The following is a 20,277-nucleotide window of genomic DNA, read 5'->3' on the forward strand; positions in this document are numbered from 1 at the left end:
TGCTCACCCTGCCCACTTCTTTTAAGGAAACACTGCCCTGCCCAGTGCCCTGTGAAATGGGACAGTCTGGATTTACTATAAGCTGTTGAGAAATCACTAACCTGTGTGGCTGGGTTAAATTAATGAGGCCAAGGACCCAGCCGATGTGGCTCAGTGGTTGAGGTTCAATTCCTGGTCAGGGTACATGCCAGAGGTTTTGGGCTCAATTCCCAGTAGGGGGTGTGCAGGAGGCAGCCAAACAATGACTCTCACTCATCACTGATGTTTCTCTCCCTTCCTCTCTCTGAAATCAATAAAAGCATATTTTTAAAAAAATGAGGCCAAGAATATTCAGTCATGTAAGGTGCACATGTAATCATCTAAGAATGGCACAAATGCATTGAATCACCAGGTATTCTGAGAAAATTGTACGATTTCAGTTTAATTGGTTTCATCACCAGTGCTGACATGCAATACCAGGGACCTACCAGCAAGACAATGCACCAGAACTGGTGAGGAAGAGGCCTGCAGGAACACAAATACACCCCCAGCTCTGGCAGCCGGGAGGCGGCCACAGCGTCCTGCCAGTTTCTGTTAGCTGTGGCATTGCGGTGGTTCCCATTCCCTTTGTATCCATGCCATTGAGAACCCAGGGAGTGGGCCCATGACCATTCTCCACACCTGGGAACGGAAGGAACAGAGGAAAGCTGGGCAACTCTGGAGAGGCGTGTGGATAGCACTTTAGGGAAAGCTTGAGCTTTCTGGGAGACACAGCCTGGGAAATGAACATGAACGCTTCATCTATTATATGGAAGCTGTATGCTTGTGAAAGGGGCCGAGTGTGTAGCACAACTATTGTTAGCTCTGTTCACAGAGCAGATTCTTCCTGCCCCATCCTCCATCTCAGGGCGCCCTGAACACCCAGCTGGGGTGAGGGTATTGCTGGTGGTGGTGGTGGTGGTGGTGGTGGTGGTGGTGGTGGTGGTGGTGAGAAGGGGTGGGGGGAGGGGAGACAAGGGTCTGGAGGTCTGTGGGCTGGGACTGCGGGGAGGGAGGTGGTCCACGGAGTGGGAAAGGTCTGAGAATCAGAAGTCCTTGCAATCCCGGTTCCAATCCCCTTCCAGCAAAGTTGAACCTAAAGCATTATTTCCTGTTTGCTCGTGCACCGGCCACCGCTCCCTCTTGCAGGATCGGAAGGCAGCTAAGGCGGGAGGCAGCCAGGTAAGGCTGGGGAGGGAGTTCTCTGAATTGTGTTGGAGCAAAGGCGTCGGGGAAGAGAAGAATTAATCCCATGTAGGGAAGGCGGCCGGGACTACGAGGGAAAGGGAGAGGGACGGTGTACACTCATGCTTTTCATTATCCCGCGGGAAGATGGATGGTTTTCACGGACGGTTGTCTAGGCGCCCGGGCTCGCTATAGGGAGACGTCAGAGCGCTCCGGTCCGCGGTGGAGGAGCCCCCGACCCCCCCGACCGGGCTCCCATATAAAGTCGGGCTTGGCGAAGGCTGCAGCAGCGGCGCGGACGACGACGGCGGAGCTCCCCGAGGTCCACGTCCTGCGGTCGCTCCTCGGCTAGGAAAGCGCACCCTGCGCCCAGCGCTCGGCGCGCTCCGGGAGCTGCCCGTCGGGACCATGCGCGCCCGCGAGCTGCCGCTCGTCCTGCTGGCACTGGTCCTCTGCCAGGCGCCCCGGGCACCCGCCGCCCCGGTGCCGGCGGCCGGAGAGACCGTGCTGGCCAAGATGTACCCGCGCGGCAACCACTGGGCGGTGGGTGAGTGTCCGGCGCGCGCTAGCCCTGGGCAGGACCCGTCAGCGCTGGGGGCCGTCTCCCCTCTCCCAGCGTTTCTGGGTCCCGGCTTTGGGGGCTGGGTTTGCTCCGACCTTTCTACCCAAACACCAGCCCTTTCTCCCCAAACTCCCCATCCTTCCCCGTCCTGGCAAGCCGTCAGACCCTCAGCAGCCAAGGGCTGGCCCCTGGGTCTTCCCTCTTCCCCAGGCACCCGGGCCAGCGCGCAGCTCTCCAAAGCACCCAACGCCACGCGAAGATCACCTTCCCTCCCCATCTACCCAACACCTCCTTTCTCCAGCACCATCTCACCCTGAACAACTTTAGGAAGCCGGGTCCCTGAGAGCGTCTCGGACCCCTGGTCCAGCCCAGCGTGTATCTAGGCTGCGCCTTTGCGCCCGGCAAAGCCCCAGGTGGGGGACTTTAAGCCTGTTCAGCGAGCAGTGCCTGAATCTCGCCTTTGCGGCTCTTCTGAATTTTCTCGGTCCTCCTCCTGCCTCTGCAGCGATTGTTTTTTCTCTGCCCTTCTGCCCACCCCTCCCGCTTTCCATCCAGAAGTCTGCGCTCTGGTAATCGCGCCTGCTCTCCACGCTGATCCTGGGCTCTCTGCCCCCTGAGCCCTGCTTTCCTCCGCCTCTCAGGACCTAGACGACCCTAGCTCCTTTTCCTTTTCTTCTGCCTCTCTAGGCATGGGCTCATCCTGGCCCCAGGGCTCCCAGCGACAAGTAACGGGGAGGCAAGTAGCGGTTCTGAAACCTTGAGCTCACCCAATGCCACCCTGGGAATCTCGGCCACGTCAAACAGCCTCTGGCAAATGCAAAGCGCCCAACTTCCTCAGAAACCTCCCCATAAAGCCAACTACAGCAACCCAACATTTCCTGAGCGGGAGGGGGTGGGGTGAGGGCTGGTCATCACTAATGAGATTTAAGGGTGGTGGTGGGGTGGTGATGCTGGTGATAGTGGTGATGATGGTGGTGATGGTGATGGTGGTGGTGATGGTGGGGATAGTGATGGTGGGGATAGTGATGGTGGTGATAGTGGTAATGATGGTGGTGGTGGTGATGGTGGTGGCAATTGTGGTGATGATGGTGATGATGGTGGTGGTGGTGGTGATGGTGGTGGTGATGGTGGTGATGGTGGTGATGGTGATGGTGGTGGTGATGGTGGTGGTGATGGTAGTGATGGTGGTGATGGTGGTGATGGTGATGGTGGTGGTGATGGTGGTGATGGTGGTGATTGTGGTGATGATGGTGATGATGGTGATGGTGGTGGTGATGGTGGTGATGGTGATGGTGGTGGTGATGGTGGTGATGGTGGTGATGGTGATGGTGGTGGTGATGGTGGTGGTGATGGTAGTGATGGTGGTGATGGTGGTGATGGTGATGGTGGTGGTGATGGTGGTGATGGTGGTGGAGGTGATGGTGGTGGTGGTGATGGTGGTGGTGGTGATGGTGGTGGTGATTGTGGTGATTGTGGTGATGATGGTGGTGGTGGTGGTGATGGTGGTGATGGTGGTGGAGGTGATGGTGGTGGTGGTGATGGTGATGGTGGTGATGGTGATGGTGGTGTTTTTATATGTTTGTTTCTATTTCCTTAGTTATCTGTGTAGAGAAGGGGAGGGTGTGTTGGAAAGATACTTGCTAATTCATATACATCAGACAGCTCTCAGGTTCTCTGTGAGAAGACAGGATGAATTCATGGAAAGCGGTGAGGCTGGAACTGTCACTTCCTCAGCCTTTCCGTGTTGAGGCTGCTTCTGTCAGAACTGGAAAGCTCCTGATTATAGCAGAGTAGCTCGCGTTGTTGCTGAGTCATTGGCCAAGGCCGGCAGCCGGCAGCCTCGATGAAAGCATTTGTGATCTCTGAGGGGCATGGGAACCCAGAGGTCTGGTATGGAGAGGAAAGGCTGGGATTAGCAAAGATGAAAAGCAAAAACAAAAACAACCAAGAAAGGACACTTGGCTGTTAAGGAAGCCAAACCTAGGATTGATGCTTAAAAGGGCTCCTGGGACCTTAGAGCTAGTAGCCAATGTCCAGTCCAGCCACCATCTGGTGGCCTGGGAAGGTGAAATGAAACTTCCAGATTTCCAACCTCTTTTTGCTCATCCATATTTTTTGTCCTTAAAAGGCTTTATTATTAGGTAACTCTTGCAGGCCTAAAGGAGGACAAGAGAGTTAGCTGAGCAGCTAGAACCATGTTATTTCTGGTGCAAGCCAACCTGATTGCCGTAGTTCAGAGTATATCTGTCTCCAGGGAGTTAGGGTTCCTGGCATTAATCACCCTTTGTGGTGGTGTTTGGGCATTCCTCACCCAAAAGCATACAGACCAGTGGCAACCTTAAATTTTCTTATTTCCCTCAGACACACTCTTTTTCCTTTTTCCCCCTTGCCTGGCTGTGCAGAGTTGAGGAAGAAAAAAGGAAAGAGAAAGGAGAAGGAGAAACTCACATTTGGGTCTAAAATGACATTGTGGTTGAGCAAAAGTTGCCTTTGGGTAGACATGCTCTCGGAGGGATTGTGAGCTTTGGCGAGCAGGAATGATGTTCGGTTTCAAATGTAGCTTGCCAGTCTCCTAAGGAAATGCCTGTGGTCTCTATCAGGGAGGAGGGATTCTGAACACCTGTGCGCAGCTCCAGACTGGCTTGACATTGTCACACTGCTCCAGAAACTGAAATAAAGTTTAAGTATCTGTCCAGAGACACTAGCTCCTAGAAGTACTTAGCACTTTGTCTTAATGGGTCGTTTCCTGAGTTTGTGTATTCTTCAAGTTTTGAGTTCAAGAAAGTTAATTTATGTTTCAAACCTGCTATTTTAGTGGTATTTTTAAGTGATTGAAAAGAACAAAAGCTTCCCCCCCCCCGCCCCTGGCCACGGTTTTATTTTTTTTCAAGTGCCTGTCTTTTGGCCATGCTGATATCTCCACTGTTATGATAGGAACAGATAACAAAAGATGATGGGAGAAGAGGTGGAAGTGGGCATAGCATCCATGTTGCCATAGAGATGATTATTTGGTGGACAGGTGCCAGCTCACCAGTGAAATAGGACCCAGGGAATGTGTGTTTCCCCGTGATGTTATAGATGGTACCCTCTTCTTAATGACCAGTCTGTGGATCTTTGGGTGGGAGTCGGGACACTACCCACCCTCCAAATATGCAAATATTAAAAACTCAAGGAAAGGTCCCAAGGGTCTACAGAATGTCTCCCAAAAATGTATACATACCTTAACAGCTGAGAGCTCCATTTTGAAAATAAAATGTATTTTAATAAACACTGCCTTTAAAATTATTTAAAGTGTGTGTATACATATTTTGAGGGACATCCTATGTGTGAAATCCATCACAGATGGTTTTTAGAAAAGTCCACAGAATTATTCAGGCCTGACAAAAATGAAGTTCTTACTTGTGAAAACATCTCCAGTCCCCCTCTGTTTCTTTGGCAATAATGCCTTTCTCCTTTCCAGCATGCTAACAGGATGATAGGATGTGATGGAAGGCAAGAGGGACCGAGGTCATTACTGGGAGCATCAGATTCTAATCCTGCTTTTCCATCATCATGATTCAATTTTCTCCATGTAAATAAAGCCAAATGCCTTACGACTTCCTGGGAAGTTGTGCAACATAATCACTGTTATGGCTAAATGCAAGGTTATTTAGTGGCTATCCGGGCACCAGGTTGGCCAAGCAGACAAGTGAGGAGCCGATCACTCGGGATTCCTGTAGTGGGGACAGGGTCCTCAAGAGGGAGTCCTGAAATTGTGTGACGTGTCTCAAGTGACTTGACAAGTGCTCACACAGCTGTGCAGTGAAACCTCAGTTCAAGGCTCCCCAGTACTCACAGAATTAATTTTCTGAGTCACATAATCAATCATGATATATGGCTATATGAGTCCCATTTTAAGGATAATATTAGAAAGCCTTTTGCAGACCTCATTCTTATCACAGACCCCAGAATGATTTCTCACTGCCTTACATTCTTAGGAAGTTCAAAGACTTCGAAGCAGTATAGTAGAGTAGAGTCTGGACTGTGAGCTGATTTTAATCCTAGAGTCTTTGCTTACCTGGGTGACCACCAGCAGGTCTCTTTTTCATCAGACTTACTACAGGGTGGCTCAAATAAAATGACCTGCAGTTAGATATCCTGTAAACAGCACACTGAAACACACAATGGTGTCATAGTGAGGGCTCCTCTTGGTGGAGAGAGATGCTGGGAAAGGGTTCTTTCTATTTTGTATGACTGAGACCTGTCCAACATTATTCCCATGATGTTTGCTTTAAATACTTCTAATGTCAGTCAGCACACACTCTTGCCTTGTGACCTTTACATCAAAAGCACCATAGTTTTATTTGAAAATACTATATAAGCTGATCATAGAGAGATGGGAAAAATCGAATGAAGAAAGTAAATAAGATAATGTGAGAATATTTAAGCAGTGGGCTAAAGTGTTCAGAATGCAGACCTTAAATTCCCTGCCTCCTTTGACCACATGGTTGTCCCCACTGCATTCATGAATTTCCACGGTTTTAGTGATTTGGCCTTCTGCACTGCAACTTTTGTTAATTTACACGGCACGTGTACATCCCTGGAGCCTTTGATAGATGTTCGCTAACCACGTTAGTCATCCAAGAGAAAATCCTGCATTTATGTGGCTGGGAAGTGTTGGTCAGACCTTGTTTTCAACCAGTTTTTCATTACATGCTTTACAAACTGTAATTTCTAGGTGACGCTTCCTAGATTCAATCTCAGCTAAGTTCTGAGAAAGTTAAAATGAAAAATTCCTTTGGTACATTTGTATTACAGATAAGCGATAAAGAACACCCCCGCCCCTTTTTAAAAATCACACAAAGAAAAGCATCGAGACTTTTCTTCGCAGTAGCAATTTCACATCGTCGGGGGAGGATGTTTCAATTCCACCATTCAGTTGGGAATGGCACTCGGGGCACACAGAATTGGTGACAGAATTTTAGATATGGAAGGTTCCCTATATTTCATTTAGTCCAACCTGTTCATTTTATATTTGAGAAATTGAAGACAGGGGAGGCTAGATGACTTGGCAGAGGTCACCTAGCTCGTTAGCAGAGGGGCTGGGACCATACCCTGGGTTCCAGAGTTGCAGGTCTGAATTCTGTCCAGTTCACTTCTCATTTTGAACAAAAAGCAAAACCAGTCATCTCTCAAATAACTCTTAATAATAAAATACTATTTATCCTGCATTTAAGAGCAAGAAGCACAAACATAATTAGGGTCCTCTTAAATTTCTCATTCATTCATCGCTCCAGGTTAAATTTGTGGCATTCTATGTTTGTTTTTTGTCTTTTACAGGGCACCTAATGGGGAAAAAGAGCACAGGAGAGTCCCCATATGTTTACGAGGAAGGGAGCCCGAAGTACCAGCTGCGGCAGCACATCCTGTGGGAAGAAGCTGCGAGGACTCTGCTAAGCCTCGTGGAAGGAAAGGGGACAGGAAGCCACCAGTCACCTCCGCGGGGCATCCCTGGGTATTCTCCAGTCTACTCCGGATTCCGATTCCAAGGATAGCAGCAACTTTTCAGATGTAGGTTCAAGACTCAAAGGTATAAGGAACCTGCTGGGGAAGTGGGGGTGGGGGTGGGGTGAGGGTGGGAGGTGTTTGGGAAGAGTTGGGAGGAAAGGTCCAGCGGGGAAGAATAAAATTGTTTACAATGCAAGCCTTCACAGCCACTGCATTAGGCCAATACCCAATACACGCTAAGGAAATTAGTAGACAACTGTCACGCCACCTTTTCTTTTCAACATAATAGATTGTTTTTCCTCTTAGCACATCAAAATGCTGTGTTTTCAAAACTCCAGTTTAGGGGTTTTACTAGGAATTGTGTGTATTAGCAACTGTGCATGGATGGGATGTTTTTAACCTGCCAGGCCCAACCAGAATATTTTGCTAGTGAGGCCGTCTTTGAGTAAATCCCCGTGGGTCTACAGATATGGTGTATTTTTGATAGACATGGGAAAGGGCCTCTTCATAGATGCTTTTAGAAGAGAGCATTCTTGTTTGTGACCTTTTATGAAAAATGGCACTTCTTCATTTTTGTTCCAAGATTACTGAGTTCAGGTTTCATCCTAATATTTCAAAACTTGGTGAACATACCTAAGGGCAACTGATTTGCCCTATGTATGATTTTATGGAGGACAGAGAACAACAATTCTACCAAACTGGCATTGTTTAGATACAAGGACAATCAATGACTTAAAAGAGAGAAGAAAATGTGTAGGAAGAAGATGAAGCAGCTGAAAATGAAGTGATTCTCTAGCTGTTAAGAAGTTTCCATGAAATTTATGATAAAAGGCAAAATAATTGGAATACTAGAAATATTAATAATAGCTAATTTTATTGAGTGTTTACTATACTCTAAGTACTAGGAGAAGCAATTGATTTCCATTTGGTCTGTTAATACCCTCAGCAATCTTAGGAGGAAGATTCGGGAAAATTCTATTATTCTCTCCATTGTAGAGTCTCCGTGAGGAAACTGAGATGGTCACACAGCTGTTCACTGGTGAAACCAGGACAGGAGGCTGTGCTGTCTGCCTGGACAGTGTGCCGCCAGGACAGACATCTTCTGGGGCACTGTCCATGTAGATATGATGTAGGAAGGATGCAGGATGCAGGAGCGCCTTGCTCCTCCCTTTTTTGATAAGAAACAATACTGATTTTCAGTCACAGAGCTTGGGGAGCTGGCTCCTTCACTTTTTCATGGTGGCTACCTCTTTGATTGATGGTCCCTTTCCAGAGGCTCGGGCTGGCTGTGCCAACCCTCAGCTTACTCTCCAGAGGGAGCGCTGTGCTTCACTGCCCTTTGGTCCACTGTGGACTCTTTAGGCTCAACTCAAACCAAACATTCATTTGTTGCATTAAGCACTTAGAATGTCTCTGGAAGCCTTTATTCAGAAACAAAATCTGGATTAAGTCAACCAATGCAGAAATAAGTCACAGTTCCATATAAAGCCTCGAGTAGTGATTCTCTTGCCCACACCTGTATGATACCAGCTTCCCTTTTGTGTGTGTGTGTGTGTGTGTGTGTGTGTGTGTGTGTGTGTGTGTGTATCACAGGGCTCTGAGGGCTCTAAGGGCTCTAGCAATTAGTGATTGATTTCTTAGCTTCTGGTGGACAGACCTTTTCTTGGTCAAGTATTTTGTGGGACATCCCATGGATGGATGGCCAACAGCAGTGCCTTCTCTTTTGTCTGAAGAGTAATACCAATCACCACTACGAAACCCTCTAAAATAATTTCACAAACACTGACATGGACTTACCTTCATAGCTCGTTCATAAAATACACACACAGTCATGGCATTCATCTGTGGTGTCTCGCTTTTGAATTAAGCAGCAATATCCACTTTGAGTTGCTTTCCCCTCCAAACCAGGCTCTGCATAACTTTGGATTGTTATGAAAATTCAACTCCTTCCTCAAGGATGGAGGCTTTCCCATCATAGTCAGAAGAATATTCTGTAAGCTTGAAGGCAATTACCAAAGAATAGCTCCAATAAGGTCTCTGAGTGGCAGTAGCATGGGATGGGTGGAGTGGACCATCACTGAGAGTGACTGCTTCAAGGGGACAATATTTACCAGTATTCAACGTGATCTGAAAAGTCAACTTGATATAATCAGGCCTTATTTTTCTACTGTATCTGTTTATGCCTTGTTCTTGTTACAAGTTTAGAAAACCCATCCTGTTTCAGTCCACCTCGAGTTGAATAATTAGCTATTGTAAACATTGCTACCATTCTTTTGAACATATTTCCTGGTAATATGAAAAATGAATTCAACAGTTTTTTATGTGCATAGACCACACAGCTTAGGGCTCCCTTGGCTTTGGAAATTCCGCCTCAATGAAAGTATGCTGTCATAAAAATTGAGAACATCTTATAATTGTCTTATTCACAAAGAGGGCATGCCAAGAGAATTGTTTCTATTAGAAATTGCCGAAACCGGTTTGGCTCGGTGGATAGAGCGTCAGCCTGCGGACTGAAAGGTCCCAGGTTCGATTCCGGTCGAGGGCATGTACCTTGGTTGTGGGCACATCCCTGGTAGGGGGAGTGCAGGAGGCAGCTGATCCATGATGTTTCTCTCTCATCGATGTTTCTTATTCTCTATCTCTCTCCCTTCCTCTCTGTAAAAAATCAATAAAATATATTTTAAAAAAAGAAATCCATATATCTCTCCATGTTAGAAGGAAGTTTAGTAACTTAGCGAGGCATTACCAGAATTAGCAGCAGGAGTTCTCAGAGGCTGAAGGACTTGTCTTAAAATTAATAACTATCCACATATGCTCTCCTCTCCCACTTTAGTAAAAATACATCAAGTCCTATTGCCAACTCTCCCAGAGCTGTGGTTAGAAATGCTGAGCATTTCCTAGGTTTTGATGACAAGGATATTGACTTAATTCGGAAAAGATCTGTGCAAATGTGCACTGAATCTACTAGGTAGATATGATATCATGACAAGCAAGCTCCAGAACTTTATCAGAAATTATGGCCAATCATTTTCAAGGTTAAACTAATTTTATTTTAACTATATCCTTCTTACAAAAATGAATGGAACTTTGATGCTATCGTTTCTGTAACATAAAACAGTGTTTAGGTTGGCCAACTCCAGGGCCTAATCCCTAATTCTGCATGTGGTTGTGGATTGTCCTGAGTTTCAGTAAAGGTTGAAGTTGGACTTTGGGTTCCTCTTGTGATTTAGACCCAGTTTATTGTTCTTTGTAGCCTCAGGGTTTTTCTCTCTCTTATTTGGTGGACAGGAAAGGGACTTGAGGAATTGCCAAAGCTGTTACAGAAAGAAAGGAAATGTTGCAAGTTTGCCCTCACTTTCAAGAGACTGCTCCCGTTGTCCCAGAAAATCAGTAGAGAGAATAGAAAAGTTTTACTTATTAACATGTGAACTGCTCCAAAGGAAGCTCCAAATATAGGGAAAGCAACATGCAACTAAAAAGAACTAAAAATCCTCTGACCACCCTGACAGTTTCCATGAAGGAACAGAGGAGTGTTGGCCTCCTCACTCCCCTCCTGCCTCTAGGTCCTCGATCTTCCTGGGGTACACTCTTCTTTTCCTTGCAGCTTTACTTCCTCCCCCTGAGCCAAACCACTCAAATTCAATATTATCCGCCAAATGGGAGGACTTCTATGGATTCTTTCCCATAGCCTCAGCTGGCCCCTTTTATGACCTGTGGCTCATAATGCCAGGTGGGTAGCAGCATCTTCAGGCAGGTTGGTGACCCTTAATAGTGCATCCTGGGCTCATGGAGGAGAGCAAAGCTAATTGGCTTGGGTGGGAGTTGAACCCCAGGCCCTGGCCTCATTAACACCTGGCCAAGCATTGAGCCGTAGAGCAGGTAATTTCTGGTCTGAGAAAACCAGTTTCGTTATTAGGAACAAATTGCTGGTCTGGGTGTCAGAGAACCTGAATTTCCAGAATTATGCTCTTGAAAAGCAGAATAAACTCTAGTCTGGATGAAAAGTGTTTTCTCACCTCAGTGCGTAAAGACTGCTATAGGGGAACAAAGAAGTGTTTTTAAATGATAGCTTTTCATTCTTCTTCCGTCTTAGTTAATTTGAACAGAAGCCACAACAAGCAAACCACAATAAATGGAGAATTGGCAGAGACCCATATAGGCTTGTCTTCCCAAGTTGCTCACACTGCTACCACGATATTCATGGGTTTGTGATATATAATTGTGTAATTCACAAATTGATTCGTGTAATGAGGTATTTCCAAAAGAAGCCAAGTAAGAATTAAGATTCCACATTCCCTAATAGTCTCCCTACCCAGCTGCTATTTAGTCACAATTCCTGGGGATAATACATTTAATTGTTAACAGTCCAAATATATCAGAGTGCAAGTTAAGCTGATATAACAAAAAGACCCCAAAAATATTGTGGCTCCCAAAAGAGAGTTTGTTTCTCTCTCAGGACAGCTATGGTTTTGGAGCATTAACATGCACTCAGAACACCTGAGACTCGTGAACGCACAGATTGCTGGGCCTCACCCCCACCAGGTTCCAATTCAGTCGGTCAAGGTGACCTAGGAGTTTGCCTTGCTAACTAGTTCCACGTGAAGCTGATAGTTTGTTGGGAATGGAGTTACGTCAAGTATAACTAGCTACATTTGCTTAACTCTTTTTAATGTTTTTTTTTTTTTATGGTGCTGATCTCTCTGCTCCAGGTTCTCAGTGTGAAGGAAGGAACCCCCAGCTGAACCGACAATGACGGCCTCTCTCAAAGAAGCAAAACAGAACCCTTGAGAATGCATTCCATGGGCATCAATTCTACTGGCTCATCCACCAGATTTCCTTTGTGCAAAATACTTAACTATTCTTGTACCTTTCAACCTTGACTAAATTCGTGGTTTTCAAGCAGCATCTTCTGGTTTGAATTTGTTTTCTGTGAAATTATTGTCCTTAGAGAGTATTCCAAGTAATGCTCTTTGAATTTAGCCTCTGTGTCAATTACATTCCAGTCTCTGACCTGTTACCATTCACAATAAAAGCTTAAACACACCGTCCAAAGGGCAGGTAGTTCTCTTATTTCAATTCCTAATGAGAGGACAGTGTGGCAGAGATTAATAGAAAACTTGATAATGAACTTGTGTGCTCATTGATGAAGGCTGAATTTTGAGTTCTCCCTTCTGAAGGCCACTTACTGAATCCTTGCAGTGACTTACAGACTTTAGAGGCTACTGCTAGAAGCTCATCCTCGGTTATTACCATCAGATGGACTAAGTTGAAGGTAGAGGCTGGCCCTATTCACCAACTAATGGTTACCATTTCTTTAGCCCTAACCATGACCAGATACTTTGCTGAGGTTATTGATATTCTCCTTAGAGCAGTTTGATAAGCCAAGAATAAACATTATCATCCAATAGATAAGGAAACAGAGGGTTAGAGAGATCAAGTGACTTGTTCAAGGTCACATCATAGATGGAACTGGGATTCAAACATCCAAAGTCACCAGATATTTTTGCACTATTTAATAGTTTCTACATTACCTCATTTTAAACCCCCCTTTCAGTATATTTAAGTAGCACCATTTATTCAAAATTTCATTTCTGGTCTTGGAGAAGTAGTTCCCACGGCCAGATTTAGGAGAAAATGAATTAAGGCGATTCCCTTCCATTTGCAGAGAACGTGGACTGGCAGCTCATAACGCTCACCAGTCCCACTTTTATCATGACATTCACATGATGTTAACAGATTTTCAAGCTTCTTGCCATATGCTCAGATTCCTTTCATTTAGGGAAATCGCATTTGAAACAGTAAAGATATCTATCTTGCTCTGTTTTGATTGTCAAAGAACCACATAAGATGTAATGTGTTCTTTTAAAACCATGCTGATTCACAAAAGAGCCAGACCTGGGGAAATATGTGAAATGTGCTTCAACGTCTTACCACCTTTCACTTCTGGGACTCACCTGGGTCTCTTCCCCAAGAACTCAATCCTGAGCGGTGTCAACTGATTGCTGCCATGTGGGTAATGATGGAGAGGTAAGCCCTGTCAGAAGGATTCTCCCTCCAAAGGACATGCATGGTTGGCACTTCCGGCAGGGAGAGGAAGGCAATGCCCTAGAACAGCGCCATCTAGACTGCCACTTGTTTGGTTGTCTCGTGAGAGTAGATGTGATCCCATGGTTTAGCTGAAATCATTTTTTCTCTATGAGTTCTGACCGAGACCGGAATAGCTCCCCCAAACCTTCCGACCTTGCAGAGCTCATCTGCACCAAGCCCAGGTCATGATTAGACTCTCTTAGTTGAAGAGCTTTCTGGAACCCTTGTTTGTAAGTGAAGTCTTGTCACATATCTGTGTGTGCCTGCCGGGTCAGGCCATTTTTAGCTGCAGATAACAGAATTGACCACCTTGGGTTAAGTAGAAAAAGGACAACTTTATGAGAGGATAGTAGTCAGGGGAGACCAGGGAAACGTTCTCAAGGCTCACCTTGCAGGTTCAGTGCTCAAAGCCAGACCTCTGATTGGGTTAATGAGGTGGCAATTGCATACATTTCTCCCCCTAACGCAGTGGTCGGCAAACTCATTAGTCAATAGAGCCAAATATCAACAGTACAACGATTGAAATTTCTTTTGAGAGCCAAAAACCGACTTCTGCGCATGGGCCACAAAGTTTCAACCGCACAGATATTTTGTGGAAGAGCCACACTCAAGGGGCCAAAGAGCCCCATGTGGCTCGCGAGCCACCGTTTGCCGACCACTGCCCTAACGCATTTTGCACAACTGCCTGAGTTGGCACTGTCTTTCAAGGCCTCTGCCATAATCTCTGCCACAGCATTATATCCCAAAAGCCTTGGCTTACTTCCAAATCAGCCTTCAATGTCTATATCTGATTGGTGGAACCTGGGTCACATGCCTGTGTCTAGCTGTGAGGAAAGCTGGGAAATGTAGTTTTTAATATTCTACTTTGGTAGGATGGGACTAAAATTATGGGACCCTAGCAAAAAGAAGAGATAGTGTTCAAAAGATTGGTCAGCCACAAATAACGTGTCTTCTTTCCCTTTTACCCCTCAAAAAAATTTCCTCGTTGGTTTCTGCCCATTGCTATTCCAGAGAACAGTTAATACACAGCTGGGGATTCCGGGAAACCAGGGCCGGTTGTATGCACACAGCAAGAGCAGAAAATTGCTTTTAAGTGGTAACAATACTTAGAAATCCTTGCAGCAAAGCAGGATAGTAAGGGGGGGGGGGGGCGGGGGAAGAATCCAAAAGGGAAGGAAGCAATATCACCTTCAAATCTGTTCTTTTAAAAGCACAGTCTTAATGAAACTGGTTTGGCTCAGTGGATTGAGCGTCTGCCTGTGGACTGAAGGGTCCCAGGTTCGATTCCGGTTGGGGGCATGTACCTTGGTTGCGGGCACATCCCCAGTGGGAGGTGTGCAGGAGGCAGCTGATCGATGTTTCTAACTCTCTATCCCTCTCAATTCCTCTCTGTCAAAAATCAATAAAATATATTTTAAAAAAATAAAAAATAAATAAAAGCAGTCTTTTTTTGTTAAGTGCTGCAGGGTAATCTGGCAGTCTTTGCTTACTATCAGAGGTTCAGTGACACGCCAAGCAGGCATTTCAAGCAGCGTGGTATAATTGCCAGCCCCACAATGCCCGCCTTTCAGGTCCTACTGGGGCTATTTGAACATTCCAGAGCATTTTTACCCAGCTCTAATGTGCAGGGAGTCATGGAAGTAAAACATGGGGTTTACATTATTCATCTTCTCAGCCACCGACTGCTTTATAGACAATGAAATAGCGCTTCCAGGGCAACCCACAACGATGGACGATTGCCATTCCCAGAGCAGGATGGAGGCCATCGCGTGCACTGGAAATACTCCTAGCGTCTCCTCTTGGGGCTCCATGTTTTCATGTGCGTAGCTTATTGGCCATTTGTATATCTTTTAGGAAAATTGTTGTTGTTTTTTTTAATATATATTTTATTGATTTTTTACAGAGAGGAAGGGAGAGGGATAGAGAGTTAGAAACATCGATGAGAGAGAAAAACATCAATCAGCTGCCTCCTGCACACTCCCTAATCGGTATGTGCCCGCAACCAAGGTACATGCCCTGGACCGGAATCGAACCTGGAACACTTCAATCTGCAGGCCGACGCTCTATCCACTGAGCCAAACCAGTCAGGGCAGGAAAAATGTTTTTTGAAGTCATTTGCCCATTTTTGAAGTGGGTTGTTTTCCTTTGTTGAATTTTAGTTCTCTCTATACCTTTAGCTGGTAGTAAAAATGGTGTAAAAGATTTAAAATACCTACTCTCTCATATACAAGAAATCCTGAGGGAGGTGGGATTCAGGGTTGTTTAGTTCAACTTAATTCGGTGACTCCAGTATTTCTTCAGGCACGATGGTTTTTCCATCTTGCCGCTCTGCCACCATGGTTCAGGTTTGTCCTGAGGCTGATTTCTCTCATGGCCACAAGAGGGCTGCCGAAGTTCCAGGTGTCGCATCCAGATGAGACAACATGCAACGAAGCAAGGAGGTCATCACTTTTTAGGCTTCGCCTTATTAATAGCTCGGAGTCCTTTCCCAGAACCTCTAAATCCCTCACACCTCAATGGGCAGCCGAGTCACAGGCTTGCCCTAAACCTATCACTAACGAAAGGGAACTAGACCGCTGACCTCACCAATTAGGATTTGCCAATGAGTCCCGTGGGAGGAAGGACAGAAACCTACACTAAATCAAGGCTCTCTGAGTAAGGCAGGAGCGTGAAATTGATTTGGGATGGACGTCCAACCGCGACTGCAGCCAGCATGAAAGTCATTTCTTGTGACCTCACCCAGCATAGCAATTTCAAAAATTAGTCACTGCTATTAAGTGTGAACAAGTGGGGTTTTATCCATTCTCAGATGCTCATGTAAAGTCGTTTTGAGAGTTTTAAGACCACGAGTCCTTAAGAGCAAGCAGTTACCTGTTTCTCTTGCTCGAAGCACTGATGCTGTGATTTCGGTTGGCAGGCTGCTCCTCTCTCTGGTCTGGGCCTCTTTCTTTCTTTCTTTCTTTCTTTTTAATATATTTTATTGATTTTTTACAGAGAGGAAGAGAGAGGGATAGAGAGTTAGAAACATCGATGAGAGAGAAACATCGATCAGCTGCCTCTTGCACACCCCCTACTGGGGATGTGCCCGCAACCAAGGTACATGCCCTTGACCGGAATCGAACCTGGGACCTTTCAGTCCGCAGACCGACGCTCTATCCACTGAGCCAAACCGGTTTCGGCTGGTCTGGGCCTCTTTCATCCGTTACTCCTTTCTTAGTCTTGCAAGACAAGTGGCTGTTACTGTAACAACATAATTGTTCCTCTGGCTCTACTGCTGAAATAAACAGAAATGAAAAGGAAATAGAGAGCTTCAAATTGTGCTCTCCTCTGCCCGACAACTTCCCAAGATGCCTCAGCTATAGACAGCCACATGGACAACCGACATGAACTTGAATTTAAAATAAAGCCTGAGTAGAGTCCTTTCTTCCCACTTAACTTCCGAGGATGTGGGAACAAGAAGAATGAGTAACGTGAAAAACCATTTACTTCGTCGTCAGGAATTGGCAGCCTGCTGGTCAGATGCTACCTGTAGAGGTGCTGCTTGCCTGGAAAGTTTTTTAAAAATTAGAACTAGCCAGTCACAGACATTTAAAAAACCAAGAGATTTCACACACAAATCCAGGTGGCAAGTTTTTGCAAAGTTAGAAGACCTGCTCTTGGGTCTACTTTCCCTGAAGACAACCAGTGCCCGACAGTGCCCCTGTAGATTCGGCCCACATTCTCCACTTTGCCACAGTCCCCACCACACCCTAGTTATGCCCCTGCCTGCTTTATTTGTTTACATGACCTGCCTGCCCACTCTAGGCGTTGAGTTGGTGAACCTCGTTTAACTGTTACATATGCCAGGAGTAAGGGAACTACTCCATGATTTGTTCGACAATATATTGAAATTCCTGCTCACACTTGTGATTCTCTAGGTGTGTGTGCAGTGTTTTAGAAGGGTGTTTGCCACATGATATTTGCTTCCCTGGCCGACTTTGAAGATTCACCCCTTCCCTGCTGGTCACTGGATGAAGGAAGGAAGACTGTTAAAAAAGAGGCGAAATTGCTAGGCAATGCCATTCACTCTGACATGCTGCTGGTGAGCAGTTCTTACTATGTGAACAGAACCGGAATAGAATCTAGTGCAGAGTGTGGGATCAGACCATCTGTCCCCAAGATACTTGTTTGCTGAAGTGCCCACTGTCTCCTGAAACAAGTCAAGCAGCAGGCCCTACATAGAATATTGATGAGCTCCTGGGGCCTGTGTGGTCAAGCCCCAGTTTGACCTCTCTCTGCTCTGTTCCACCTGATTATGTGTTTCTGAGATGACTGAGGGCACAGTTCTCATAGAACCAACCAATCATTGCCTGGAGTCTTTAACATCAAAAATAGAAATTTTCACTGTTCTCTGGATAATGACATTGAGAGATAGAACTTGCATGAAGACTTCGAGAGATCCTATATAATTCTGATAGGTGAAATGTTAGAGACAGAGAGATGATAGAGATAGAGATAGATAGATAGATAGATAGATAGATAGACAGATACATAGATACATAGATAGATGATAGATATCTCTTTGTCATATTTGAAGGCACCAATAAATGTCTGTGTCCAATCTCGACCCCGATGAGGCAGTGAAGGGCGAGGGGCCTCCCGCCACCCCTCCTACCTCTTGCCTCTTTGCTGAAAGGCTGGGCTTCATGTTTGATTTATTCCCTCTTCTCTGGACCATGTGGGCTGACTCTCTTTACTTAGGGTTCACCAACACCAAAATATGCAATCCCAATCCCAATCACTTGCCACTTAAACAAGGAGCAATTTACTACTTTAAATGTGAAGGAAATGTGTTACAGGCATCCTAGCAGGTCAGGTGACAGTAAGACTCCCGTTGTGGCTGGGGTGCATCACTAGAGTAATTCCAAGTCTGCCTCGTTTCTGGCCCTGCTGGGCAGGCCCGAGGTTCCCAGAACACAATCAAGGAAAGGAAGTCCATGGCAGTGACATGGTTGCTGAGGTGACTTACGGATTTAGTCTCTAGTAGAACTCAACCAAGATTTTTTAAAATATATTTTTTTGTGAATTTCTCTTTTTAGCATTATAGATCCACATTTTGTTTTTGTTTTTAATTAATTAATTATTTTATTTATTTATTCATTTTTAATATATTTTTATTGATTTCAGAGAGGAAGGGAGAGGGAGAGAGAGAGAGAAACATCAATGATGAGAGAGAATCATTGATTGGCTGCCTCCTGCACGCCCCCCACTGGGGATCGAGCCCGCATCCCGGGCATGTGCCCTTGGCCGGAATCGAACCTGGGACCCTTTAGTCCATAGGCTAACGCTCTATCCACTGAGCAAAACCAGCTAGGCCTCATTTTTTTTTTATTTGTCCCCCCCCTCCCATATGTGTATATAGTTTTCAGATATTTAGAAAAGTTTGTGGTTTTGTTTCAGTGGTTACCTTGAAAAAGTATACCTTTACATAGTATCTTTGGACATCTATTTCTACAGGCAGTCTCTATTCATTTCCTACTCTGAACAATGATAATATTGTTTCCTCCAATATCAGTCAGTACACTTACCTTTTTTTTTTTTTTTTTTGTATTTAGCTTTGTACTATTAAGTACACTTACACTTCTTTTACTTGTTAGTGAAGTTATTTGACTTCGGGCTATTACATAGATGGCAATCAGCAAATTGACTCTAGTTCTTATCCTTTTCCTTCTCTCTCTCTCTCTCTCTCTCTCTCTCTCTCTCTCTCTCTCTCTCGGTTGGTTGCATCACTTCTATATTGTTGATACAGATAACGTTTACTTTTTGTTGTCACACGAAGTCCCACAGTTGCTTCCCCTCTGTTCTGTAGATGGCATTCACCCACGATTCTCTTGCTGAACTATCCTTAATCATCTCTCGATTGGCTGACATTCATCCTCTAATAGTTTAGTAAGAAGGAATACTATTCCCTGAATTCTTCTTTGTTCAGAGTGACTTGTCTACAGCCTCTATTCCTGAAAGAAAGTCCATCTGTAGTCAATTTTTTTTTCTTAAGTCTCCTGGAGTAGTCCCCTCACTCCTGTTGTTCCACACAGCTTCCATGACAATCTCAGCAATTTTGGGTCACACTTACACATTTTCTGTTCATCTTCAAGTCACAACTATCTTCTAGTTTCACTGACAGTGGTGTTTGAGGGTTTTGTTTCTTTTGCATAATATCTGGGAAGAGAAGATAGGAAATGAGAAGGTGCAGTCTCAGAAAACCATGTTTAGCCTTGAACATATGCCATGGGTCTCTTTAAAAAAGAGGATGGAAAGATGTGCCTTTGATTTTCCCTATAACACAAGGAGCAGATACCACTTTAGCATGAGCAGAAGACACACCTGGGAATTCCAAATAGATCATCTTCCTTAGAATTTCAAAGCAACCCTTAAGATAGATATTATGCACACTATACAGATTAGTAACTTCATTTATATAATTTAAAAACTAGATCAGGGGCATCTGGTCTATAAATGGGGGAAAAACAGGAATAAGACCCATTCTTTTAATTCAAAAGCAAGTTCTACTTTACTATATCACATTGTCTCCTACAAATACCCCAGAACCAAAAAGATAATTCCCTTCCTGGACAGTGAATGTCTAGGAACTTAGAGCAGTTCCTAATATCCTTTCCTGCCCATGAGCCTTAAGTATCACCAGCATGTTGGTCACTTGTGCTAATTGGAGGGTGGCCATAAAGGTCACTAAACCTCAAAGCATCTACCTACCCAATTTTTTACACACTTAAATTCTACTCTTCAAGATTTATTCTTTGTGTTGGCATTATATCTCCAGAAATACACCTTTAAAATGTAAATATTTCTAGTCGGCTGGTATGTTAGGATATTTAAGTCATTTATACCTTGGTATTAAATACCAGGTATTAGAAACTAACCTGAGTGGAAATCTTATCTAT

At 45.1% G+C, this 20,277-nt stretch overlaps 1 protein-coding gene across 2 annotated transcripts; it reads left to right on the plus strand.

Annotated features, from left to right (window-relative positions):
• Positions 1-1,360: 1,360 nt before the first annotated feature.
• On the plus strand, positions 1,361-12,729 carry GRP (gastrin releasing peptide). 2 transcript variants are annotated; one of them, XM_079783310.1, is made up of 3 exons: positions 1,361-1,750; positions 7,085-7,334; positions 11,962-12,729. In XM_079783310.1, the coding sequence occupies exons 1-2, from the start codon at positions 1,612-1,614 to the stop codon at positions 7,297-7,299; spliced, it is 354 nt and encodes a 117-aa protein (XP_079639436.1). In that variant the 5' UTR covers positions 1,361-1,611; the 3' UTR covers positions 7,300-7,334; positions 11,962-12,729. The 2 variants fall into 2 exon arrangements, with proteins under 2 accessions (XP_079639436.1, XP_079639437.1); XM_079783311.1 differs by having other exon boundaries at positions 1,362-1,750; positions 7,085-7,315; positions 11,962-12,727.
• The last annotated feature ends 7,548 nt before the right edge of the window (positions 12,730-20,277 follow it).

The sequence above is a fragment of the Cnephaeus nilssonii genome (assembly GCF_951640355.1).
Source record: "Cnephaeus nilssonii genome assembly, chromosome: 11".
NCBI classification, from domain to species: domain Eukaryota; kingdom Metazoa; phylum Chordata; class Mammalia; order Chiroptera; family Vespertilionidae; genus Cnephaeus; species Cnephaeus nilssonii.

What these genes read in the sequence shown, in the direction of transcription:
- GRP (XM_079783310.1), top strand. Translation starts at nt 1,612, where the DNA reads ATGCGCGCCCGCGAGCTGCCGCTCGTCCTGCTGGCACTGGTCCTCTGC. An exon ending in CGGCAACCACTGGGCGGTGG is followed by an intron (nt 1,751 to 7,084) that starts GTGAGTGTCCGG and finishes TGTCTTTTACAG; the next exon opens with GGCACCTAATGGGGAAAAAG.